At 43.0% G+C, this 26,721-nt stretch overlaps 2 protein-coding genes across 2 annotated transcripts; both read left to right on the top strand.

Annotated features, from left to right (window-relative positions):
- The first annotated feature begins 9,876 nt into the window (after nucleotides 1–9,876).
- Nucleotides 9,877–15,417, top strand: LOC136445683 (S-adenosylmethionine-dependent methyltransferase Rv2258c-like). Its single transcript, XM_066443817.1, has 3 exons — nucleotides 9,877–9,942; nucleotides 10,549–10,724; nucleotides 15,294–15,417. The coding sequence occupies exons 1-3, from the start codon at nucleotides 9,877–9,879 to the stop codon at nucleotides 15,415–15,417; spliced, it is 366 nt and encodes a 121-aa protein (XP_066299914.1).
- Nucleotides 15,418–16,336: 919 nt separating this feature from the next.
- On the top strand, nucleotides 16,337–19,653 carry LOC136446108 (S-adenosylmethionine-dependent methyltransferase Rv2258c-like). The gene is made up of 3 exons (XM_066444390.1): nucleotides 16,337–16,440; nucleotides 18,425–18,547; nucleotides 18,930–19,653. The coding sequence occupies exons 2-3, from the start codon at nucleotides 18,463–18,465 to the stop codon at nucleotides 19,487–19,489; spliced, it is 645 nt and encodes a 214-aa protein (XP_066300487.1). The 5' UTR covers nucleotides 16,337–16,440; nucleotides 18,425–18,462; the 3' UTR covers nucleotides 19,490–19,653.
- The last annotated feature ends 7,068 nt before the right edge of the window (nucleotides 19,654–26,721 follow it).

Raw genomic sequence — 26,721 nt, 5'->3', positions numbered from 1 at the left:
TTTTCAGTTATGCAACGTTCCCGTTAACAAAACCGTTTTACAGTTAACGTTACCAGCCCAAAATTGTTATTGTTATCAGATGGACCGACTATTCTCTCTTCGCAGCCAGGGGCTGAACTGCGAGGAGCTTACAATTAACGAGGCTAGATAGCAAGGGTCTGGAGCGACTGCCATTCGGCGCTAACTCAGGTGACCTCAATACGATAATTGCCCCATGTGCGACCACGAAAAGCAATCGCAGTGTCTACAGAAAAATCAAATCAATGAGTCTCTCTTAGATTTTTGTTTTTAGCTTGAGGCAATTTTGACACAAAGGGGTCCGCTTGGCCGTGATGTCACGGATGACGTAGGTAGCATTATTTCGTGAGGACCATGTTAGTCTGGCTTCAATTCACCGTGTCAGTCCACAGTGTGCTACTTGTTGGGAGGATTCCAGGCGGGCAGCACTTGGACAGAAGCTAGTAAAAGTAAGTACGAGAAAATAATTTGTCTTAAGCTGATTTGAGGCGGCAGCAGGCGAAGTCCGTACACTTAAACGGTATGTTTCTAATATCAGCTTTGCTTACAAAGTCCCCATCGTATGTATATTTTCATTTGGCAGTTGTAAAAGATAGAGGTACATGTAAGCTAGTCCCGTAGCCTTTTTGAGGCTGTAAGGGTCGTGGGTTTGTGTATACTGTGTCTAGGGCATAGTATTAGAGGGTGGAGCCCATCCCTCTCATCCAACTGACTTTTACCTCCCCAACCGAAGCAATGTACCCATTTTTTACACCTGAGTGGAGTGAGGAAAGTCGTGTTAAGTGCCTTTTCCAAGGACACAATGTCTAACCAGGAACGCCAAGAACACCGGCAGGAATCAAGCTCTCGTATCCACTAGCATACCCACTCGGTCATTCGATGCCACCCAGTTAGTTGCACTATATTTCTGAAAATTTAAGTTTTTCCCAAGCCACTGTTGGATCGCTGAGAGGTTTACTTGCTACTATTTGCGATATGAATGGCCGTGCACAGTACATGTGGAGCTGTAGTTTTAACGTGACCCAATTTTCTTGCACAGATGACACATATGCATGGCTAGATACTGCACACCTGCATGTACACTTGTACTGAAGACGGTTTAACATGTTTAACAGTCAAGTGTAGGATTCGAACCCGTACAGTAGTCTCTAGCAGACTAACCGCGCCGGCTATAGGGAGAACATTTGCGGGGAGACTTTGGCCATGGAGGGTTTCATTCGCAGGTGCCTATTTGACCCTCTCTCCGTAGCCGACTCCCTTCATACAATTGACTCTATTTTGGCCAATTTCTACTATTTTCCCAGCGACCCACGGGGCCTGGTAGAGGTTACCCCGTACATGGTCCTCTGGTGCAAAATCTGGGTCGCTAATTATTTCCATTGCCGGCCTTCTGACAATAGGATCATTACCGAGTCAGCAGAATATCATGCACGACGTCGGGTTAGCGACTTCACTGTGGGATTCGAACCCAGGTACCCTGCTCCAGAACCAGAATCAAGCATTATGGAATAGAAAGACCGCCAGATAAATGTGACATCTCTCCAGTCAATAATTGTGGTAGAGACAATATGTGCTCTATCACGATAGCTGTAAAGGAAGACAAAAACGTTAGAGCTCAAATGATTCTGTTTTTACAATTTGAACCTCGACACATATCTCGTACGATTATTTTTGTCGTCTGATGTTCAGCAAGCTATGCATATATATGACAGAGCCAACATCGACAAGGGTGTACGAAAACCGTCAAAAGACGCGACACGTGCATCTGTACATGGAATGTTATACATGGCACGTGTTGCGCCATTAACACCAGCATTCCACAGTACGTCAAGCGTGAATTTATTGTTATTGGGTGGGCCGACTACACTCTCCTCGCAGCCAGGGGCTGAATTGCGAGGAGCGCACATTTAGCGGGGCTAGATCGCAAGGGTCTGTAGCGACTGCCATTCGGCGTGCAGGTGACCTCAATACGACAATTGCCCCATGTGCGGCCATAGGACTGTCGGTTTTGAACCAATCACACCGGGAAAGGTCCCTACTCTTTTCAATAAGTGCGGTAGGTTCTTTTTAACGGGCTCGAGGTGTGGCTCTTCTCAAACACAGGACCTCCATTTAACGTCCTATCCGAGGGACGTCCCTGACCGAAGCTAGGTACTCATTCACACCTGAGTGAAGTGAGGAAAGTCGTGCTAAGTGCCTTTCCTAAGGGCACAACGTCAACGGGACAAATCAGGGAACGCCGGATTCGAACTTAGTACCTCTGGGTTCTGGGTGAAAAACGGTGTGTTCGCGGTGGTTTTAACTTCGCGGTTGAAAAGAGAGTAGGCGGACAGAAGACCGAACAAAAATGCTTGCGATGTGTTTAAATTCGCGGTGAAGCTGTCACCGCGAAAACCGCAAACATAGAACAACCGCGAACATTTCTCTTTTATGATAAATACCGATTCTGCAAATTTAATGTTTGCATACTGACTAGTGTAAAGTATCTTAACCTTCTCCTTGCTGCCTAACGCCGTATAACCAATAAAAAGTTGGTAGCCAAACGCCTACGGCAGTGCGCTATACGTGAAGGGGACATTTGGTCCCTGGCAGACACAAAAGGTCTCAAAACAAAAACAACAGACCACGACTTTTTGTTCTGGAGTTCATGACCTGGCTACAGATCTTTTCACGTCTACCGATAACATCGAATCGTACAGGTGCAGAGAAAATAATCCTTGCAAACCTGCATGTGTTTATCCGCCCATACAACATGTGTAGGTCTCATAATGGGCGGAAGTCGCGTATTGTTTCTACTAGAACTTGATATGTCCCGGGTTGTTTTGAGGGTAAACTACTTTCCTTTACAACCCTGTATGACCTGTTTGTTTTTATGCTCGTATTTCGTAACGGCTTGTATATAATGCACGGGTATACTGTGTGATAAAGTGGTTTATATAAAAGACAAGTCTGAATGGCTCGCTGTAGTAACGTCACTTCACACTATGGTAACGTGTTGGACATAGGGATTGTTCGCCTTCTGTCGTGCGAGAGGTTTAAGACAATTAATTGGGAACTGTAGCTGTCTTGGGACTGTCTTCCAAATCCAGCATATTCATTATATGACGTAGAAGCTTCAAACGCACATTGACGGTTGGTTCTGTTTTAGCATCGATGAAAAAAGTAAGACAAAAGAAAAACCGTAAGGTCGACGTGGCCGGCCGCACTTTGAAAGCGAAGCTCGCATTTCGTAAAGATAATTGTTCCAGGCACTTCGAATCTGACTTAGCCTCTACCAGGCTTAATTCACAGGTCGTTTGAAAATAGTAGAAATTTGACAAATAGACGGATAACAGGCTAGAGAAGCTGGTCCGCTTAAGAAGTTACAGTTAGAGGTCGCAAACTTAACTGTCACTTCTTTAAGTCCCCGTCACAAATCAAAAATTTAGCTCGGCTGATCGACGTGTCAGAACGGCCGACGTCCTGTCGATGATAACGCGGGCTTCAGGCGATTTTCCGGAGCTCGTCCGATCGCGACGTTCGCGTGTCACCGGCATGTTATCCGTATTTTTGGCCAATTTCTACTATTTTTCCAGCGACATGTGGAACGTGATAGAGGCTACCTCTGACAAAGAAGGGGGAGGGGGATATTTGCTGCGTTTTCATTGAACCATCTTGATCAAACACGTTTTATCAGACCGATTCTAGATTACATGGCGTTGTTTGCTTTACATTCCCTCTCACCACCCCTGTTAACCAATCAAAAAGCAAGCCTCAAAATCAAGCGTGTCATAAAATTAGGTGAGTGGTTTTAATATAGAAATTTAACGGAAGTCTCGCAGTCAACAAATATTGCATAATGTGGCCTTAGAGGATCAATGCGAATGGATTTCAAAGAAATGTCGATAGAGGGCGCTTCATGGGTGTACATTTAAAATCCTATCCAAAATAAATCCATTGAAAGACGAGATTGTTCTTGGATGGAAGAATTCGGCATATAGTAGGGAAATATCTCTTTTGTTGATCTTACGTCTTGTAGCTAAAGTTGTTTACTTCAGGATCCAAAGGTTCTTGGTTCAAATTTCCTGCGGTTGTGCGAACAAACAAACGAAAAAATCCCACAAAAATTCTGCTTCCAAAGTTCTACATTGCTAACGTCTGGAATCCAGTTAGGGAGACGTGAGTTTCTTGAAGAATATCGCAAAGTAAGCTAACCACTGTAACATCAATAAGAAATTATTTGCTTTGTCGTCCTTAAAGTGAAAAATAGAATTTCCTTATACTGGTAACGAGGACGATAGACTACGTCCATGTTTATGCAAATCAGGACAAGCGGTGAGACCTGCAGCCGTTGACTGTGGTCTCGTTATGAAACCACACCAGACGGTGAGTTAATTATGAGGATTTCAGGGATGATTCGTTACTGATAGATTAGCGCACATAAAAAGTGTTCTAATGACCACAACATTGGGGTGGGTGTGGAGGAAAACGCCAGGTAAAATACAGTTAACCATGAGTTAGAAATGAACCTAGATAGATGAGGGGGGTCGCAAATCGTTTACCTATTTCTTATTATTGGGTAGGCCGACTACTCTCTCTTCGCAGCCAGGGGCTGAATTGCGAGGAGCGCACATTTGGCGGGGATAGATCGCAAGGGCCTAGAGCGACTACCATTTGGAGCTAACTCAGGTGACCTCAATATGTCAATTGCCCCATGTGCGGCCATAGGACTGTAGGTTTTGAACCGCTCACACCGAGAAGGACCCCTACTCTTGTCGATAAGTGTGGTGGGTTCTTTGACGTGCTAGAGCTGTGGCTCTCCTCAAACACGGGACCTCCATTTAACGTCATATCCGAGGGACGTCCCTAACCGAAACTAAGTACTCAATTACACCTGAGAGAAGTGAGGAAATTAGTGTAAAGTGCCTTTCCTAAGGGCACAACGTCAACGGGACAAATCAGGGAACCCCAGATTCGAACTCAGTGCCTCTGGGTTCTGGGGCCAAACATAGTCTCTACCAGACTAACTACTCCAGGGTTTCACTTTCTGGCTCCGTTAAACGGGCGAAATGTGATTTTCACTGTGGACTGACTCTACCGGCTAATCATTCCTTTTTCTACGAATTCTACGATTCATACGCCCGTAAGAGGGCCTGGTGGAGGCTAGGCCAAACACCCTACCACTGCGCCACCGCGACGCCACTTAAGATTCTTGTTCTTGACATAATCCTCAAGACTCTAGATTTAAAGGTCGCACATAGTAAGTCTAATAGAGGCCTCTAATGCACAATGCCTGCCCAAGGGCTCGCCTGCTAGATGCGAATATCATTTAAAAAACAGAAATAGAAAAATCATAAATTTTCATACTTATGGGCACCATATTACATCCCAAGCGCTCTGATCTTGTTGACCGTCTTTTTTATAAGAAAAAATGAAATCAGCTAAAATTATTTCCTTACATCTGCTTTAAGTCAAATAGATGGTCCACTTTCGTATCGTTTTACAACTTTATTCACTCTTCAAATGTATATGGCCCCTCTTGGAGAAACATACTTAAAACGTTTGAATATTTTCTCTTGACTACAGAGCGTCATTGAAAACATTACAGCGTGTTTGCTTTAACAACTTCCAATTGGATAACACCACGCCTCCGTTATCGGTTACCCGCCTCATAATCGAGTTACCGGAAGGAAATACACGGTGGTTGCCTGCCAATATAAAGTGTAGTCCCACACACGTGTTCGAGCCTTAAACAAGACTGTAACATCGCTAGCGCCAGCAGCTCTGCGGCCAAACTCTGTACACGAGAGAGGCGTTGAACGGTATGTGTTGATAAAACAATTATTCTATTCTTGCTATTTCATCTAAATGATAGATGGGTCAAAATATTTCTATTAGAAAGGGATTTGAAATCATTCATAGTCTGCAAGTTCTGATGATGGGTTGTAATATTATCTTGTAACGTCTTGGTTTTTTTTTCAGACGGATAGAAAAATGATAAAAATAATTTTCATGTTGATTTTAAGATGCTGTCATATTTCACGCAATGAGCTTTTAAAAACCCAATGGTAGAAAATAGCTTCATGACATGCATCTCTTTCTGTGATTGTTAAAGTATTTTTTTCTTAATTTTTCATGGTTATGGCATTCTTTTTATTAGACCAGTTCAACACAGAGGCTCTGTGTATGTATTTTTTTCATATTATTCAATCGCTTTGCTACATGAAAATTATTTTTACAATTACTCTTATATTAGTAATGGTATATATGTAATAAAACAATTACTAACAGAAAAAAGAACTTCCGTTCCATGAGCAAACGTAATGCTATGATTTCTATTTGAGTATTCACCAACTCCAGACAGAAGGATTTGGACCGTCGCACACCGGGGCATGCCCCTACACTTTTTCGAAAGGTGTGGTCGGTTCTTTTACGTGCGCGGGGTGTGGCTCTCCTCAAACACGGGACCTCAATTTAACGTCCTATCCGAGGGACGTCCCTAACCCTAAATGGGCTAGGTGCTCATTTCCACCTGAGTGAAGTGAGGAAAGTCGTGTTAAGTGCCTTTCCAAGGGCACAACGTCGGGGCGCAAGTTACAAACGTATATGTCCGCGTGCTCCGTACATGCTTCTATGCTACTATACGAGACCTTACATAAGTCCAATGTTGACTGGAAAGTAGATAACCAGTTGTGTTGTCTTAAGACCGCGCCAAATTTCTGGGTTTATTTCGTCTCTGCCGCATCTGAAGAATCAAGCAAGATCTCTGCCAAGTTGAGGCAGGTCAACTCAGGTCTTGGTGATGTATTTGTCGTACAAAGAGTGATTTATATACTCCAAGGAGATCATTTCTGAACAAAATGTGCACTTTTAAATGCGTTTGCTCCCATCGTTGGCATACCAATTAAATGTGAGCCGGGAGACAACAAACGTTGGCCTGTATACCAGGCTCCAAAGATTGCTGGAAAAATAGCAGAACTCGGCCGAATATAAGAAGGATATAAGAAGAGTTAGCTGATCGAAAATACCGTTTGTAACCGAGAATTGCATTTTCGTCCAGTTTCTGGTATGTTATATTTGTCTATTAGGCCAATTTCTAGCATGCGTAGTCCAGTGGTTAGCGCTCTTGCCTCTGGAACTAGAAGCCCCGGGTTCGATCCCGGCTGTGTCGCTCATCCTACATGCATATATGCGCGCTACCGGAAAGGGTCTAAGTCCTTAGGACGGGACATTAAGCCGTGGTCCACTGTTCATTGTGCTTATCGAAATGAGCTAGGGGTACAATGAACATGTAAATACTGTACATAGCGTCTGTCTTCTCTGTCACGACCAGTGGAAGATTAGCTCATCTGTTCATTGACTTCATTTGAGCTAAACTGGTTCGAGATCACTCTCCTTCCCTTTCCTTTTCTACTAATTTACCATCAACCTACGGAGCCTGGTAGACGCTAAGAAAAAGCTTCTACTGACAAGTCGTGGCATGTTTCTAGTTAGCAGAAAGAATGACTTGTCGAAAATCAGCCTCCGGGTATGAAAGTCAGGTAAATAGCTTCTTTGTGATGCCATTCTTAATTTTCCCGTTTGGCAGTCTTTTCTTGTTTTAATCTGTAACTAGTCGGTATTGCCCGGAGGAAGGCGACAGACGGTGTGTGAAGTGGCGACAGGTGATTAAATACTGGCGGTGTACAAAGAACTTTGTTAAACAGTGGCGTAACTAAGCACAGCTATCTGTAAAGGGTTTTGACATATTACGGATCCTGTGTTAGCCCAACTACTCATCATCGATACTCTTTTTACTAGCTTAAGTCATCGGATTTAAAATCTTTGTGCGATTAAGTGTAAATGATGGCTGTAAATCAAGTTCAGCTCTTCTTACATTCGCTGTCGTGTAGTTGTTTTGTCCTTGACAATTGCTATTGGTGGGTTCCCTTCTAGTATAGTCGTTTGACAGTTGTGGACAGGACTAGACAGCTACTTTCAAACAAATTATAGACACTGAACAATGAACTGGCTATGTAGTGAAACTTTGTCTTACAAGCCTTTTCTGTTGAAAAGATATGCGAGTCTGTACACTTTGCAACGATGTATTCTTGTGGTCGGTGTTACGTAATACATTCAACATGTTTCAGTTGCGGATAGCTTAAAAGTTAACGAGGTCATTAACGGGAGCTATTTTTGGGAAGTAACCTCAGCTTGAGGTGGCGTTTTATGCCTGCAAGGAACAACCATTGACAGGATTTGTCCCGTTAACAAGGAAACATCCCCGCGCGACTAAGGAAAAAAAATGATGAAAACGTGGAAGAAAAATTACAACCATCCCAAAGAATACACTTGAGCTCAAGTTCAGCCTTTGAAATAAGAAAGAGTTTCATCCTGTAACAGTGCTGTTTCTAAACCAACGCCTCAGTTTTAGCCTTCACTAGGCCTTCCCATTGGCGTATGGATCGAAAAATTCGACAAAAAGGGAAGAATTTGGCAGTAGAGTCAGTCCGGTTGGCGTCGTGTGGTGCAAGTGTAGAGCACGCGGCTGTCAAACAATGGGACCCGGGATCTATAATCCCGGGTTGTGCCAAGAGACATGTCCGAACTTGCGCCCCGACGTTGTGCCCTTGGGAAAGGCACTTAACACGACTTTCCTCACTTCACTCAGGTGTAAATGAGTACCTAGCTTCGGTTAGGGACGTCCCTCGGATAGGACGTTAAATGGGGGTCCCGTGTTTGGGGAGAGCCACACCCCGCGCACGTTAAAGAACCCACCACACCTTTCGAAAAAGAGTAGGGGCGTGCCCCGGTGTGCGATGGTCTAAATCTTACAGTCCGGTCTGGGATGACATCTTGAAAAGGTGATAGTTCATCTGTTATGTCAATCCTTCCATAAAATGTGGTAAATCGAAATAAATAAATAGATAAAAGTCCACGGTAAAGTTGATATTTCTTCGCCTGCGAATGAAACCCCCTGGTGGCTAAACCCTCCGTGTAAATATTCTCCCTATAAAGCAGGTACTAGGTGTGGTTAGTCTGGTAGATACCACGTCAATACCTTAGGGCCCTGTCACACTTGAGCGTATACACGTTGCGTGTGAGTTGCGTATCGACAAAATTCAATACGCAGCTGTACGCACAACAGTTGTGGAATTTTTCGACTATTTTGACGAATGTGTGACTCACATTTCGTTTTTCATATGTTAGATGTGCCTTACACATACATCAAAATAATCGAAACATATTTATAACGTATAACTTGCGCATTAGCGTAATTTCGTTCATACCCAAAACTATTATGCCTACTGGGCCATATTGTGCGTATGCGAGCGAACATAAAACTTACACAAATCGATTGAGATGCATGTGAGACGCGTAAAGTGCGCACGGCGGCGTATGTGAAAAATGTCAATTCGCAACTCACACGCAACGGCTATACGCACAAGTGTGACAGGGGCTTTACGCTAGTGGAAGGTAGGTCGGACGGGTGTGTTAAAACTATGAATGTGTTAATTGCCATCTTCTTGACCCTTGACCTTTTTCCAGGAACCGTTACCATAGTGAGGCAGGCCTATGCAAAACTTGCTAATGACGTCACGTCATTAAGAAATCATGATAGTCGTCTGCCAGTTACCGTGGCTACTGGTCAGAGAGTCATTAGCCGCCATTGGTTGCTTTTAATTACATCATTGTATTCAATCACGCTCCAATTATACTAACAAAAACAGATCATTTGGTCAGAGGTCAGTCTTATTCGGTGCTGAATATCATCCATCTGACTGATGACTTGCTTGTGTAATCGTGTGGGGAGAGGGTCGACAGAGACGAGCTAAACAAATTGTTTAGTCTTTATCTTTTTTTCTTAGATTTGCTAAGAAAGAAATCTGACCCAACAACATGAGCGCTACTGAGACTGACCATCATCAGAACGACGTCGTGATGGCGTCTAGCGGTGACCAACAGGTAAGACCACGTCTGCATAACCTAAGCGTTTAAAGCCGTGTTTAAGTTTAGTATCTCGACTATAGTGTCATACGCACGAGAGGCACTGCAAAGCTAGGACCCCCCAGAGTGATCATGACTGACTGCTAAGCTGAGATATCGACCGAAGCTGTCGACCGTCTACAGGGACGACAAGAGCCATACACACACAGTTGTGTCCAAAGAGGTATCAAAAACCATGCCTTCTGCACTGGTATTCCAGTGCTGAATCAACGCCAGAATCGGCCTCAGCACGGGTTTTTGCAGTGCTGAAGAAAGTTCAGCACTGGTTTTCCAGTGCTGAATGGCTCTGTCCCCGTGCTAAAGGCCCTGTCACACTTGTGCGTATGTTCCAGTGCGTATGGGTTCCGCAGTAACATATTTTGTTTGCTTCAGTAAATTTTGCGGGGAGGAAGTTGTTTTCTACTTCGACCCATCGTTGTGCGGTCAGGTAATCAAACCAAAGAAATAACTTCTTCGGCTGCAAACTTAACCTAAACCAAAAAAACATGTTAATACGCAACTCATGCGGGCTTGTGTATACGCAAAAGTATGACAGGGCCCTTACGTTTTGAATACGTGCTACAGGAAAGGGAGGAGTCCACCATGGAGTTCGCCATGAAGATGTTCGATATCGTGAAGGCGGGGTTCGTGTGCATGGCCATGTCCGTGGGGTCCCGGGCCGGGCTGTTCGAGGCCATGGGGCGGCTTGAGGGGCCAGCCACGTGTCAAGAGATCGCCGATGCCGCCGGGATGCGGGTCCGGTGAGTAGAGGTTGTTTATTTGTATGTTAGTTTCTTGGTTTGGGGTCCCGGGCCGGGCTGTTCGAGGCCATGGGGCGGCTTGAGGGGCCGGCCACGTGTCAGGAGATCGCCGATGCCGCCGGGATGCGGGTCCGGTGAGTAGAGGTTGTTTATTTGTATGTTAGTTTCTTGGTTTGGGGTCCCGGGCCGGGCTGTTCGAGGCCATGGGGCGGCTTGAGGGGCCGGCCACGTGTCAGGAGATCGCCGATGCCGCCGGGATGCGGGTCCGGTGAGTAGAGGTTGTTTATTTGTATGTTTGTTTCTTGGTTTGGGGTCCCGGGCCGGGCTGTTCGAGGCCTTGGGGCGGCTTGAGGGGCCCGCCACGTGTCAAGAGATCGCCGATGCCGCCGGGATGCGGGTCTGGTGAGTCAAGTACACACACTTATAGATAAGGCCAATGAAAATTAATCTTGTGTTTCCTATTACGGTGCTGGAAACATTAGGGTCGGTAGGTAGGTGGCGTCGTGTTGGTGTAGGTTAGGGTGTTTGGTGGCCTAGAACCCAGAGGTTCAGGGTTCGAATCCCCCGACATGCCACTGATGTTGTGCCCTTGAGAAATGCACGACTTTCCTCACCCCATCCAGGTGTTAAAATGACTACATATCTCTTATCCGATATTTGTAACGTTTCTCTGCCAGCCAGAAAAAAGGGATACAAATTAAACTGATATGGCATTAGAATTTCAAAATCAGCAAATTATTAGCCCCGAAAAGCCCACCTCGAAGTCTGCTAAGGTCAGTATCTACACTGTACAACCGGTAAGACCTTCCTTCGGTGTAAAGCCCCCCTCTCACTGGACCCGCGGCACGCTGGCGGCGTCGCTGCGTCCTATGAAAACAAGATTTGTGTTACCCTTGACTTTATAGAATCTTTATAATGGGAATATCATTCAAAACGTACAAGTATGACCAAAAAGACAACAAAACACACAAAGCGTTAAAAAAATCGTTTTTTTTAAAGATGAAATTCGTTGAGTGCTTTGTCAATTTTATCGGCCGCAGCGACGCCGCCAGCGTGCCGCGGGTCTAATGAGAGGGGGGCTTAACACACTAGCTTCTGACTATGAATCGTTCTTTACCCCCCAAGCCGATTGGGGCTAGTAGAGGCCGAGAAAATTAACGCTCCCCCCCCCCCTCCCTTCACTTCTGCAATAGAACGCATCAGGGCGGGGCTTTCCTTTTAAAATTGGTGTCGCTGCCCTTCCCGGTGAAAATAAAAATAAAAATATCTCAGACGTCTTGATAAGACACATAGGGGTGGCGCCCATCTCCATTTCTTGGGCCACACAATTGTGCAAGTCACTACAGCAGGGGGCCCGGCTAGCGCTGGTCCGCTAGTAGTGATGTGTGTTTAACTTCCGTACTCTTCCCAAATTCTGAGTGCTAAGCAGAGAAAGCAGGATGTTCCATTTTTTTAAAGTCTTTGGTATGACCCGACCGGGGATCGAACTCACGACCCACCGTATGCAAGGCGAACACTCTAGCCACTAGCCGACTAGGTCACTGTACCGGTGAAAGGAGGGCAGCGTTAATAATCCCGGCCACTGCTAGCGCCTCGATCGAAACCTCTGCTTGGAAAATGGCATTCTTAACACCGAATGGGTGGTCCTCCTATCAAAAGGTAAATATTAACTATCAAACAAGGGTTACGACAGGATGATTGCTTAGGGTTATCAAGTGTTTAAAATGCCAAACAAACGGATGTATGTCGATATAACCTGTGAAAATAGCAGATGATGCAAACAACGTTTCTATTTATGACATTTTTTTGTCATACGAGGCCGTTTCTGTCATCAATGTACAGATATAGATTCTTTTTCCAAATATAGTAACCGAGGGACTTCAAACACAAAAAAAGGTGGGGCTTTTTCGTTCCAATGTGCTGTTTTCGTTACTTGAACCCGGTACCTATTTTCGTCTTTCCATGCAACGCATTCTAAGATAAACACTTGTGTATAATAAGATTTCCTGTTAGATAGAGGCTACAAGTACATATTTTACATGTGTATCCTGCGTACTCTTTCCACTACCATGCTACTAATATTTGCGACTTAGATGAAGGAAGATTGATTTCTTTTTTTCTTTTTTTTAATTTGGGCATATGAGCACTGCCACGTGGGGCGACGCTGTGGCGCAGTGGCAGGGTGTTTGGCTCAGAACCCAGAGGTCCTGGGTTCGAATCCGGGTTCCCCTGATTTGTCTTGTTGACGGTGCACTTTACACGACTTTCCCTACTTCACTCAGGTAAAAATGAGTACCTAGCTTCGGTTAGGGACGTTAAATAGAGGTCCCATGTTTGAGAGAGCCACACCCACCACGCTTATTAAAAGGAGTAGGGGTCCTTCCCGCTGTGATTGGATAAAAAATATCTGTCCGGATATACAGCTTGGACTGTTCAGTACAAACCTGGTGTGTTACGCCATGATGCGGTTTACTGGGTATGCAATACAAACGAATACAAGCACATTAATTGGTCTATTCATCAGTCCTGTTGAATATAGACGTAATTTAATGATGTTGCTCGTATCGTATCATACAATTACCCTATCATTGAGAGCTGTAGATATATGGGTGGGTTTTTTTTTGTGTGTGTGTGTGTGTGTGTGTGTGTGTGTGTGTGTGTGTGTGTGTGTGTGTGTGCGTTGGGGGGTAACACTTTGTGTCAGCATCGCATGCTTATATATTGAATACTGCTACAAAATGTACATGTAGGTATCAATTCCTTATCATAAAATCTATCCACACCATTTTGTACCAGACAAACTACATTTCAAAGTTAGTGACTTAAAATCTAAACCATTCCCGGACATTTCAGTATATAGGGTGGTGCCTATCTCGGTTTCTGTAGCCCTTGGGCCACACAACAGTGCAAGTACTACATAAGGGTTATCCCACAGCTAAAACTAAATTTCAACGGTTCGCCATTATCATTTGAGCTCGCCATACCTTAAAGGGGCATATTGTGATCGGAACAGAAAACAAAATTCATTGCTTTTGGTTATTTTTCTCATCATTAGTTGAATCTACCTTATCACACTGCACAGCAATATTTATCACGTATGTATGCGACTTTCTAGTGTCGTGCGAACGTCTGGAAAAAATGTATATACACGCAATCTCCACCGCCGTTTAATTTGTCCACCATTTCGTCCAAAATTCCGACGAACCACCGAACACGCGATGGAACGCGCTACGTTCTGAAGTTTGTTTACTTGTGGTTATTTTCCTGTGACGCTCGAACTCCGACAGCAACGGTCGATTCGCTTATTCTATAGCGTTCTACGCTGGCCTAATTTGCATGTCATAAAATGGGGGCAGATAAATAATATGCAAATAAGCCAGATTTTGCGCGTTTTGCGTTTTCGTCGTTTATTAATGATGGAAATGTGACAAAATGACGGGAATATGTTGGAAATAAGTTACAAATGAGTTACAAATGTGAATCTGAATGTATATTTTTCAAATTCTGCATATTTGTAGTTTTTGCCCACCAGATTTTACAATACACCCCTTTAAGGACCTTAAGGTTTTAGAATGTGTCAAGAAGGGAATCGAAGTGACGGCGCGGTCACATGTGTCGTAGGCCGTTGTGCAATTTTGCTATCGTAGACGTTTCAAACAGGCAGTGACCGAACTAACTGTCGCTAAGGATCTAAGGGAGCCCTTTCCGAACAAGACAGCTGAATGTTGTACGACTGATAGACGGTAGTAGCAGTAGTAGTACGTGCACAGGCCAGCACTGGCCCCTTGCTATGGGTTATACCGCCCTTTTTACGGGGTGACATGGCTGTAGACGGTGATGCGCCAGGTCTCCCGTCCGGGTGAATGGTGTAAATCACCGTATGGCTGATACGAGACGGAGGTTCGCCAGGCATCCATCCGGGTGATTTGTAGTGAATCACCAACTTCAGACAAAAGGATTTGGACCATCACACACCTGGGCATGCCCCTAGTCTTTTTCGAAAGGTGTGGTGGGTTCTTTAACGTGCGCGGGGTGTGGCTCTCCCCAAACACAGGACCTTCATTTAACGTCCTATCCGAGAGACGTCCCTAACCCTAGATGAGCTAGGTACTGAGTGAAGTGAGGAAAGTCCTGTTAAGTGCCTTTCCCAAGGGCACAACATCGGGACGCAAGTTCGGACATTTCTCTGGGCACAACCCGAGATCGATCCCGGGTCCCATTGTTTGACAGCCGCATGCTCTACCACTTGCGCCACACGACGCCACTTATGGACTGATAGACGGATATTCCGATAATTTCCTTAGGGGGCGACCGTGCGACGATCGTATGTCGAATGAGACCGGGCTCAAATCAGCTGGTACAACTGACCCTGTGTTGTAGGCAAATAGCTGTGGACAACCTCAAGCCAACCGTACACACTCACGCCACATCTTCAGAAAAGACGCTGTAGCCGCATAGTTCCCGTTTAGAACTTTATTCAAGCCCACATCAAGACTACTTTCGCCTTGTGTGTTGCTTTCTCGATAGTATAGGCTCGAATGACCCTGTGTTGTCTAAACCGTTTTACAGGTACGTCCGCGAGTGGGTCGGTGCCATGGCAACGTCAGGAGTGATTGACGTGGTGGACATGGAGAAGGAGACGTTCTTCCTGCCGAGACACCGCATCCCCGTCCTGCTGTCGCAGTTCAGGTGAAGATAGAGATGCGCTGTTATGTTACAGACTATTATTGCTAAGACAAATTTCACTCTATAGCATATATACCTATATATACAGATAAGAGAAAAATGTTGCAACACTTAAGAACAAAATATGTAAAAACAACAAAAAGTGGGAATCTTAATACCTTAGTATGGTTTGTAAGCTCAATGGATCGTTGCCACAAGTTATACATTTGTCAGTATATGTACAACTGTATTTTCTTGTTTCATGCTTCTGTTTTGTATCTTTTGTTTATCTGAATAAAGTTTTTGTTAAAATAACTTCACTCTATCTGGTACACAGAACCATATTTTTTATGTATTGTTGCCATATCAAACTCCTATATCCGCCTACATAAGTCAATTTCTTTATACATCATTCCAAAAGCGAGACCCATACATGCCTGCATTATAACCCATATGCTGTCATCGAAAATATTTTGCAGTTAGAATTGATTGTAAGACAGGCTAGTCTGGTGGTATTGTTAATTTTCTACCATACATTGTACCATGTCAGGAGGAGTTGAAAGGAGGAGGAACGCCCGCCTCACCTTCTTCTACAAACTTGTTAATAACCACATTAATATAGACACTTACAGTTTGTTGAAACCAGCCCAGGGGCGCACCCGGGGGAGCCACGACCTCAAGTTTCACACCATCCACGCTAGAACCGACACATATAAACACTCTTTCTTTCCCCGTACCATCCCTCAGTGGAACACCCTGCCTGGCACGGTTGCGACGGCTCCCACCGTTGAGTCGTTCCGTGCCAGGCTGGAGGCCTGCCCGCCTTAGCCCGGGACCTCAACTCCCCCCCCCCCTACTTTGCCCCTGAAGGGGCTATTTGGGGGTATCATATGTAGATGTAGATGTAGATGTACGATTGTTGTGGAATAGAAATAAGATTTTATTCATTCATTCTTCAGGCGGTCAGTGACCCCGTTCTGTCAGCTGGCGGACTGCTTCGCGCAGGCCACGGGCGAGGTGGTCAAGTGCTTCGCAAAGGACGGTCCGACAGGTGAGCATTGAGTTGCTGAATGAAAATACACATTTTTACACAACCAAGAGCTCCCCAAGGCTCATTGAAAAACGCCAGCTGGCGATATGACTCCCCTGGTGAAATAAAAATAAACAAACAAACAACAAACAAATTACATGAGATTTATTCAACCGACGAATTGTGATGTCATTCTCTGTAACTGTACATATGTAAATACTTTGCGTTTGGGAACGCATCTATAAGCAGCGACACCTGTGCTGCAGTGCAATGTGAACCAGTCAGAATTGCCTTCAAGAAGGTGACAGTTGGTCACCGAAACGTCGGTTGAATAAAATCTCTTGATTGTGTAAAGGAAGAGTATTTTTATTCAGTGACTTACCAACCTGATGAAACTATTCACGGAAGCATTGAGTTAGTTATAGTTTAGATCCTTCCAACACGGCTCAGTTATAGGGCGGTTCCCATCTCCGTTTGCATAGCCCATGGACCACACGGTTGTGCAAATTAACACTGCAGCAGCATAGTGTCAGAGCTAGATCACTGGTAATGGCGCGTGTTTAATAACAGTTTTGATTAAAGCATAATATTTCGATCCAATCCTCCAGAAATCCTGTCCATCTTCCTAATGATTAGCCCAAGTATTTTTGAATCCTATCACCAGAGTCACATGTCCCCAAAGTCACGTGTCACTTGGTCAGGCATCCTCAGTAAAGCTGTACTGCCTTAACCTAAAAGAATAATTACGTTTTCTTTAATTGGATCGCATGATTAAACTATTCTACTTTCCTATAATGTAATTGGATTTCTAATACGTTCCATAGCGGTACCCACTCTCGACTGCGTAGTGCCTATGTGAAAGTCTGAAAGTTTGGGACAAAAATGTAAGGAACTATCAAGAAAGATTAATGTAAGCCAAATCTAATCCAAGTGGTACTTTGTCTCAATATTTGGTCTATGATATATCCGAAAGAAAATCGCTTAATAGCCAAAACAAAAGAGAGATGAAAAGAAAGTAAGAGGCTGATCATCAATGTAATCACTATGCAACATTGCATCGCCTTCGAGCACACCAGCGGCTTCCAATGTCATGTAGAAAGCCCGACGTTTGGTTGTAAAATCGAAGCACATTCCTTGGCCACACGTTTTTGTCTTTTGTTTTGGCCTTGAATATAAGACCTAAAAAGTGCCTGGAAACACCATTCTATTACGACCTCACCAAGGCCAAGTCTGCTAAATCGTTCTCGGCAGTCTATGAAAGACCGCATCAAAACGTTTCCATCACGATCCTTTCTTAAAATAGCGCAGAAAAACCACTGCGGCCAGATGGGATAGTTAACACATAGTTTACAGCATTTAGACTTTTGCAGACTTTTGGCTTTCAGGTCACTGACTGTAACAGTGTTTCCCTCAGTGTAAAAGATTCTAGAATCATACGCAGATACCCGCGTTCAATTGTAACTGGCAAAAAGACCTGTAGACATGTTCTCCACACAAATTACATTTCAAGAACTATAAAGTTATAGCTTAAAACGATATCATTCAATTATTAAGGGTTTAAAAAGCTAGCCCAAATTGCCTATTTTGATAAACAATGTACCTTTATATACGGAGGCTATGTCTTTTGGTACTGCTGTTTTCCTGAAAAAAAAGGTGCGATGATAACGCGATGATAATGTTAATAATGATGATAACGGTGGTGGTGATGATGATGATAATGTTTATAATGATAATAATGGTGATGATGATGATGATGATGATGATAATGGTGATGATGATGATGGTGATGATGATGATGATGATGATGATGATGATGATGATGATGATGATGATGATGATGATGATGATGATGATGATGATGACGATGACGATGATAGTGATAATGACGATGATGATGGTGGTGGTGGTGATAATGATGATAATCATGAAGATAACGGTACGAGCATAATGACTATGATGATGATGATGATGATTGACACATCATAATCCCTTTCGAATATTGCAGGAGTTCCGTACTCTGCCTACTCCACGCTGCAGGACGTGATGTACCTAGTGCGCAGGTCACACCACGAGGACACCCTAGTGGACCACTTCATCCCCACCATCACAGGGCTCAAGGAAAAGCTGGGTAAGTCTTACAGTTATGATAATTTATCAGTTGATTAATACATATATAACATTTCTATGATTAATCATAATTATGAAATACCAAGTGTTAATTTTAAGCAGGGTCTTGTACTGATGATTTCAATTCAGTGGTTCAAAATGCCGCCATGTATCAGTATTTCATGATAGCTACAAAGTGAGAACAATTCGATGGCCTAATTTTGATTAAAGAGGATGAATGATATTGATCTTCAACTAACTAAAATGGTAGAAACCATGCATCTACCCTGTTTCCATTCTATCATTGCTTTGATAGTAAGGGTAAATGAGAATTTGCGTTGTTGCTATGTTTAGTATACAAATTGCAATCAATACTCAGACATTGTTTGTTATTGTTTAAACAGAATCCGGCATCCACGTCATTGACCTTGGATGTGGGAGGGCGGCGCCTTCCCTGATCCTGGCTTCGAGGTTCCCCAACAGCGCGTTTTACGGCATCGACCTCGACGCCAAGGCCATGGCCGCCGCCACCAAGGAAGCAGCGGCCGAGGACCTCACCAACACCTACTTCGAGGCCCACGACGCAGCTAAGCTCCCCGCTGATTGGTCCAGCAAGTTCGACTACGTCACCGCCTTCGACGCCATCCATGACGTGGCATTCCCGGAAGATGCTCTCAAAGAGGTCCGCCGGATTCTCAAGCCCGGCGGGCTCTTCTCATTGGTTGAAATCAAGGGGAATTCCAAGATATCAGATAACATTGGTAACCCCTTTGGCCCCGTAATGTATTCTACTAGCCTTCTTCACTGTGTCCCGGTGTCTATGCACTTTAAGGGGAGGGGGTTGGGGACCATATGGGGGAAGCAGTCGGTCTGTACCATGCTCCAGGAGGCTGGGTTGAGAATCCTGGGGGTCATGGACGTCCCTGAGGTTCCGGAAGAGTGCCATTACCTTTGCCAAAAATGAATGTCTGTCAACATTTGGTTGATGAGTCGAGGGTCCGTTGAAAAAACAAAAGACCCCGTCAGGTGTTTGTCATCTTCACAGTGGTCTCTGAAAATTTCAGAAAATAAGCTGAAGAAGAAACGATAACATTGCCGATGTGGCCTATATTTCTGTGTTGTGTTTTCAACTTAGGCCACAGCAAGTAATGACATCAGCGCGCTCATTAATTTTCGCCTGATTTCGAAATAAAAAACAAGAAATTTCATTGTACTCCGACGGTGGTCAACGAGCCAAAAATGGGCAAATATGTCGCAGACATTGACAGTCTATTCCTTGCATATGAATACCCAGTGTAGTTCCTGCCCATGATGGTATAATAACAAGCTGTTTTCTGCATTTGTCCTAGCAAGGACATTATATAGATAATGGGGGGGGGGGGTCTAGTAAATTTAACAAGAATTATGATCTCAAAACTTGAAAATATACGAATCTTGTTTTTTTTTGGCACGGCTTGTTTTTTTCGCCCTATCTCATTAATTTTGGAGTCTGCGGAGGATGTCATCCATAAAATTTACTTGCTGTGGCCTTACTACGTCCGGTACGGTTCAATGCCACCATGCACGTTGTTAATGGTATTTTCTGGCCTACGGTAGAATTACATCATTTCCAACGCGGCCATTGTCAGTGTTGTATTTTTAACTCATTGTGTCCGGTTGAATGTATATGCACATAATGACAAAGCGTACACTGTGCCAACTGCTCGACTTATGATCTGATATAAAGATTATATTTTAACTGCAGTACAAATGATTTCTGTACACGACTAAGCAAACTTTGCTCAGAAATTATCACTTTCTTTACTACCAATATAAGACGTTTTACTGTACACCTAGAATTGTTGGGTTAAGTATGCCTCCAAAACGTCCGAACGACTATTCAACTAATCATGTTTAGAAACAGATATTCACTAAGGTGTTTTTAAGTTTTAGACGACCGCTTCTTTAGTGAATACTGTGAGGTCTCTATTACAGTTTATATATTAAATCAAACGATGTATTCGATGCAAAAACTTTAACACTGGCATTTCAGTAGCGGAGGAAGCTCACTGTGTCATAAGTATTGGAAACTGTCGGTCAGTAGCTGATTAAATGTAGCGATTTATGGAATTTGCTATTAGTCTCTATGTACTTGACATGTCGTTGGAACTGCACTTGTGTACATGTGTTAAATGATATTGCAGCCATTTGAAGAAATGTACACAGAGTGCGTTTAATTGTGAACATATGCGTTCATTGGTTGTGTGAATTGTTAACCATTTCGTGAATTGCCGTGTTCAAACTACTTATGAATGATATACCATATCAACAGTAGCTTGATTATGAAATATAATGTCAAGGTATTATAAAGACGCTAATTTTAAAAACACCCCTCGCCCCGTGATCAAATTCATTATGGACTTTACCTGTAAATTTCTGTCTTTGTTACTGTGTTGTCATCATTTGAATCACAATAGGTTGACTGTTTAAAGTGTTGAAGTACAGACATGTAACTTATCAGTATCCAGGGTTGGTTATTGCAGTATGTAGCTCGATAGTTACAAAATGGTTTGACAATGTTGTAGTTGGTAAATCAATTCTCTGAGATTGGTATTAATCATAACAAGACAACTACTGCCACATTAAATAACATATTTCGATCACATATCGTCGTAGCTAACAATAGATTATATAAAACAATTGTCTTATAGAAAATCAGCAAGACTTTGCCATACCCTAGTCAATTTTCTATGATGAATTTTGTCTACTCTCCTACCTAATTATTTTACATCCATTTCCATGGAAGTATTCTTTATGAAATAAACTTCTAGAATGTTTTCCTAATGCCAAAATTGTCGTGTGTTATGTTTTGCCCATTATATGACAGAGAGGTCCGTTTTTCAGCCCTAGTTAGTGCACCCCTGTAATATCTCTTGCAAAAACCCACAAAGTTTTTTTGTGCTTTTTTATTTAGATTTACCACATTTGTGGAAGGTTTGACATAACAGGTGACTATCCCTTTTCAAGATGTCAACCCAGACCATACTGTAAGGTTTGGACCATCGCACACCGGGGCATGCCCCTACTCTTTTTCGAAAGGTGTGGTGGGTTCTTTAACGTGCGCGGGGTGTGGCTCTCCCCCAAACACGGGACCTCAATTTAACGTCCTATCCGAGGGACGTCCCTAACCGAAGCTAGGTACTCATTTACACCTGAGTGAAGTGAGGACATTTTGTGTGCCTGTCCCAAGGGCAAAACGTCCGGGTGCATGTCCAGACATGTCTGGGGGTAAGCCGGGCTCGAACTCGGGTTCCCTTGTTTGACGGCCGAATATTCTAGCCGTTACGCCACAAAACGCCACGTTTGAGTGCATAATCTTCCTCAGTTCCATCACGGCAGTAGGAAGAAAACGTCAGACTGCATTTACACTTCCCTTGCCTTATTTGATGATTTCTGAAAGGCCTTGTATTATGAAAAGGATTCCTGTCCGATTCAGGAAAAGTACCCTACGGGCTGCCACGTTCTTCTCACGTGGCTAGGTTAAAAGTTAAAGTGACCCGGGTGTCTTTAAAAGACGCATAGGGGTGGCGCCCATCTCCATTTCTATAGCCCTTGGGACACCCACATTTGTGCAAGTTCTCTACAACAAGGGGCTGGTCCGCTGGTAGTGATGTGTGTTTAACTTCCATACTATTTCCCAAATGCTGAGTGCTAAGCAGAGAAAGCAGTATGTACCATTTATAAAGTCTTTGGTATGACCCAGCCTGGGTTCGAACTCACGACCTACCGTGTGCGAGGCGTCAGCCCTCAACTAGGCCACTCTACAATAGGAAAATGACATGAATTCTGGTGAACTCATTACTTTCCACTGCCAAGCTGTAAGTCTATTTCTGGACACAAACGCACAACTTGTGTAGCAAAGTCTGTCGTCTTCTTGTCATCACCTTGAGATTGAGCTTCCCTCAACGTCAAGACTCAAAGCACGTTCCTTCCTGCCATACTCATTACTGCGGTCAATTGTTTACTTTGGCTTTCCAGCCAGAATGGTTATCGCCAACTAAATTTAGAAATACATCAAGACGTATGAAAATAAACGTCTATTTTAAGACCCTTGTTCTGTAAATCTCATTCGTGTATACTATTTTTATCCTGAATGATGTAACCGTTGCTGGTTTGACTGGATCTGCACCGACTTCGCAGTGAATGACATTTTCGTTGTGCTGTTATCTTATGGTAGACACATGATTAATGAGTCAGTTGTATGCTGAGTTCTTAGCAACGGATCTGAGAAGGAATGTTATCAATATGCAAACAATACTGCCGTCCTCTTCGAATTGAGGGCCCATAAGAACGTATGTTGATACGTGTATAAAAAGTGCATTAGTGATACGCAAGGCAAACGGGAGACAAGATCACAAAAAATGTCTGAAACATTTAACGTAAGATGACCAGTTAACGTCCGATTTATTCAAAACGTATTTATCTTAAAACCGCGCGGACAGAGCCAAATTTCAAACCTATGGGCAGAAATATCAGCTCTTCTAAAAAGAAAATGCATGGTCTGTAAGTTTTTCTCCGCCTGTTTAACGCCGTGCGAGCATGTATTCATACTGAGGTATATGATGAAGAATTGTGCTAGGGTAACCCATTATCGTCCACTTCTGAATCTTTTCCCTTCTAGCGCTATGCTTGAAGAACATAGACCAGAAAAAAAAATGCACAGTAAATGTCCAAAGTAGTCTGCAGACAAATGATAGTAAAATCACTATGTCTGTCCGGCCACTTGCTTCACGCGATGGAAAAAAAACAATGTTTATCTGTAAATTTCCCCCACATGCGCGGCACGTGGCGTTCAAGTGGTAAACGCATAGCCATTATGTTTTGCTGTGCAAAAATCAAAGAGATGGCTAAGGATAATACTTATGATGTTCTTTATTGCTAATGAGAACAGGCTTTGGCATAATACACCGCGACAAGTGGACATGAGCCAAACCGGACGTAAATAGGTTCTGCACGTAAATAGGTCATGTTACGTTAGAAAAAGATTATTCATATATGTATATATGTCTAAAAATATGTATTCCTTACAACAGATCAAGAACGCCTATAAACGATGCTATAACATCAAATACAATACTGCCAATCTAAGTCGTTGAAAAATACATTAAAGTCATAAAAGCGGAGACAATGTTTTTCTGTTAGCAGAACTATACTGGTTCAACTTGTCATCTTAAATTTCTCGGTGAATGTTAAACTAATGGCCTTATTGTGCAAAAGCACGAGCAGAGTTATTTATAAAGGTATCAATACCTCGTTAATTCGTTCACCAAGTGATATAATCAGAAAAGATAATATTACTAGTATACAATCAGCTTCCTGTTCAGAATTACAATTGAAGTCTGTAAAATGATTCAAATATCAAAAATTCAGATGAGACACGTTATCTTCTCCACATGGAAAGAGTGTACATGACCTCTATGGACCACACAAGGGGGTTATGGGGAGTGGCGTCGCGGTGGCGCAGTGGCAGGCCAGGGTGTTTGGCCCCAGAACCCCGAGATATTGCGTTCGAATCCGGGGTTCCCTGATTTGTCCCGTTGACGTTGTGCCCTTAGGAAAGGCACTTTACACGACTTTCCTCACTTAAGGTATAAATGAGTACCTACCTTCGGTTAGGGACGTCCCTCGGATAGGACGTTAAATGGTGTCCCTTGTTTGACGAGAGCCACACCTTGGACACGTTAAAGATCCCACCGCACTTATCGAAAAGAGAGAGTAGGGGTCCTTATTCCCGATGTGAGTGGTTCAAAACCGACAGTCCTATGGCCACACATGGGACAATTGTCGTATTGAGGCCACCTGCGCGCCGAATGGCAGTCGCTACAGACCCTTGCGATCTAGTCCCCGCCAAATGTGCGCTCCTCACAATTCAGCCCTGGCTGCGAAGAGAGAGTATTCGTCCTACCCAATAACATAACATAACCTCTTTATACTACAGGAGTCTCTTGATGAGTTTTTATCAGACAGGGTTGGTGGGAGCTCACCACTGGTAAAGGACGAAAAAACTATGGTGTGTGTGTGCAATGAAGTTTTTTGTGTTCAGTCTTGTAACATTATGTTTTCTACGTCGCAATAATGTATGCAGGTAACTATGATTGGTATTGTTTTTCTCAATACGATACACCTTTGTTAAATATGAAGTGTAGATGACGTAGATAGCGACCTGGTTGTTATTTCATTCAAACTCGCATAGTGGCGCTTTTTAGTTGTCGAAGGGCTGTAAAAATGGCTGACATGGACTTTCCTGTGATGAACAATCTCTTTTAACCCTCAAACCACCGTAGCTTTTTTACGACTAATCTTACCGTATGGGGTCAAAACTGACCCCACAATGTTTTCTACAAATATAGCTTTATTGGTGACTATTATTGTGGTTTGTATATATGTATGGTTTAAGTAATCTATAAGGGACAGTTTGACATGATTAGGTGTGAAAAATTTCTGCTCATTATCATAATTTATGCAAGAATAGGGAACATCGTCTTTTGCAACTAAAGCTATTCAGACAAGAGGGCTCTTTTCAGGCCTGCGCAAACACTTGATGTCATATAGCATCTGAATGGCTTACGCTAGAACAACCAAACTTGGTCACCTTTGCTAAAATTTCGTTGGCAACAAGTGTAATTTAATGAAATATATAATCAATATTTTCATGTTGCTATGGCAACCGGTTTCTTAGAGCCATATTTGGAAAAAGTCGCTAATTTTGGATTTTACAATGTAATTCTAGGGCTGTCTTTTCAAACTGCACTAATTTTCTTACATCAATACCAACCAATTTACTTCACTATCACTTTTATGATTTATTATTCATAATCTATGCATATTTGATTACGTCATCAGTCAAAATCTAAGATGGTGGACGATATGATTAGATTAGCTATAACCGGCTATTTCAACCTCAAATTTCATCATCACCATGTTTATTCAAACAGAAACAATCTTAATATAAACTTTTTGGTCCATCTTTATTGTATTATTAGGTTATATGATGAAAAAATGCATTTAAAGTAATTCAAGATGGCGGAACCAAGATGGCGGATTTCGCTAGTGTAACTTGATATGAATGTAATTTTTATGACGTCATTTTGACGTCGTACCTGTTGCCATCAACACATAACGTCTTTGGATATATTATGATTTATCGTACATAATTTCTATTTAAGTTTTATCGTGTACCTTTAAATTATATGAAAATACCCAATTTGTTGGTTTTCGTCAATAAAATCACATAAATGACGTCATAATACGTCGCAATTTCATTAATCTTTACGTTCATTTAAAAAAATTGTTTTTTTCACGTTTCTACAAAATTATATTTTGTAACTATGATCATGATAACCCTTATTATACATGTTACTAGATGACAAGTATCAAACAATAGGGAATATGAGTGCAGATTTTGCTGGGGTCAGTTTTGACCCCACTGGACCATGCGTAAACTTTCTAGGATAACTTAATCAACAATGAGCCAATCTCGGTAAAAACTTGTGAGAAGCTATAAGACATATATAGAAACAAACTCATGGAAGGAATTTTGATTTCGACTCGAAATGTCAAAATGGCACATGTTGATATACGCCTGGGGTCAGTTTTGACCCCATACGGTGGTTTGAGGGTTAATAGATACCCGATAAATAACATAAATTAACACTAAAAGGTAGCTTTAGTGTACTATAATGACTATTCCATTCCAAACATTCAGAGAAGGGGTGGTCGGAAACATTTCATTCACTCAAAAATGACAAAATTTCCAGTGATATCTGAACGTTTCGCACTGATAATTTTTATCACTCCTTACCAAAAACTTGTCTAACCTCCTTCGCAGACTTCCTATGACAGCGGCGTATATATTGGGAGAGGGGGGAGGTTCTCTAAAGGGAGTTGTGTAGCCGACTCCCTTGGCTACACAACTCCCTTTAGAGAACCTAAAGGGACCTTGGCTACACAACTCCCTTTAGAGAACCTAAAGCCGACTCCCTTGGCTACACAACTCCCTTTAGAGAACCTCCCCCCCCCCAAAATATACGCTGCCGTCATAGGAAGTCTGCGAAGGAGGCTAAAACTTGTCATTGAGATGGTCTAAATTCAGCAACACCGTATTTGATTACTCTGCATCTTCCGTCCATTTACCATGGACACACACATGTACACCGT

Source organism: Branchiostoma lanceolatum, chromosome 12 (assembly GCF_035083965.1).
Source record: "Branchiostoma lanceolatum isolate klBraLanc5 chromosome 12, klBraLanc5.hap2, whole genome shotgun sequence".
NCBI classification, from domain to species: domain Eukaryota; kingdom Metazoa; phylum Chordata; class Leptocardii; order Amphioxiformes; family Branchiostomatidae; genus Branchiostoma; species Branchiostoma lanceolatum.
The sequence above is the reverse complement of the archived record's forward strand: the minus strand, read 5'-3'. Positions and strand labels throughout refer to the sequence as shown.

Excerpts from the sequence above, each read along its gene's own strand:
- LOC136445683 (XM_066443817.1), top strand. The coding sequence starts at position 9,877 with ATGAGCGCTACTGAGACTGACCATCATCAGAACGACGTCGTGATGGCG. Across the intron at positions 9,943-10,548 it reads CGTCTAGCGGTGACCAACAG|GAAAGGGAGGAGTCCACCAT; the intron begins GTAAGACCACGT and ends TACGTGCTACAG. Across the intron at positions 10,725-15,293 it reads GCCGCCGGGATGCGGGTCCG|GTACGTCCGCGAGTGGGTCG; the intron begins GTGAGTAGAGGT and ends ACCGTTTTACAG.
- LOC136446108 (XM_066444390.1), top strand. The coding sequence starts at position 18,463 with ATGTACCTAGTGCGCAGGTCACACCACGAGGACACCCTAGTGGACCAC. Across the intron at positions 18,548-18,929 it reads AGGGCTCAAGGAAAAGCTGG|AATCCGGCATCCACGTCATT; the intron begins GTAAGTCTTACA and ends TTGTTTAAACAG.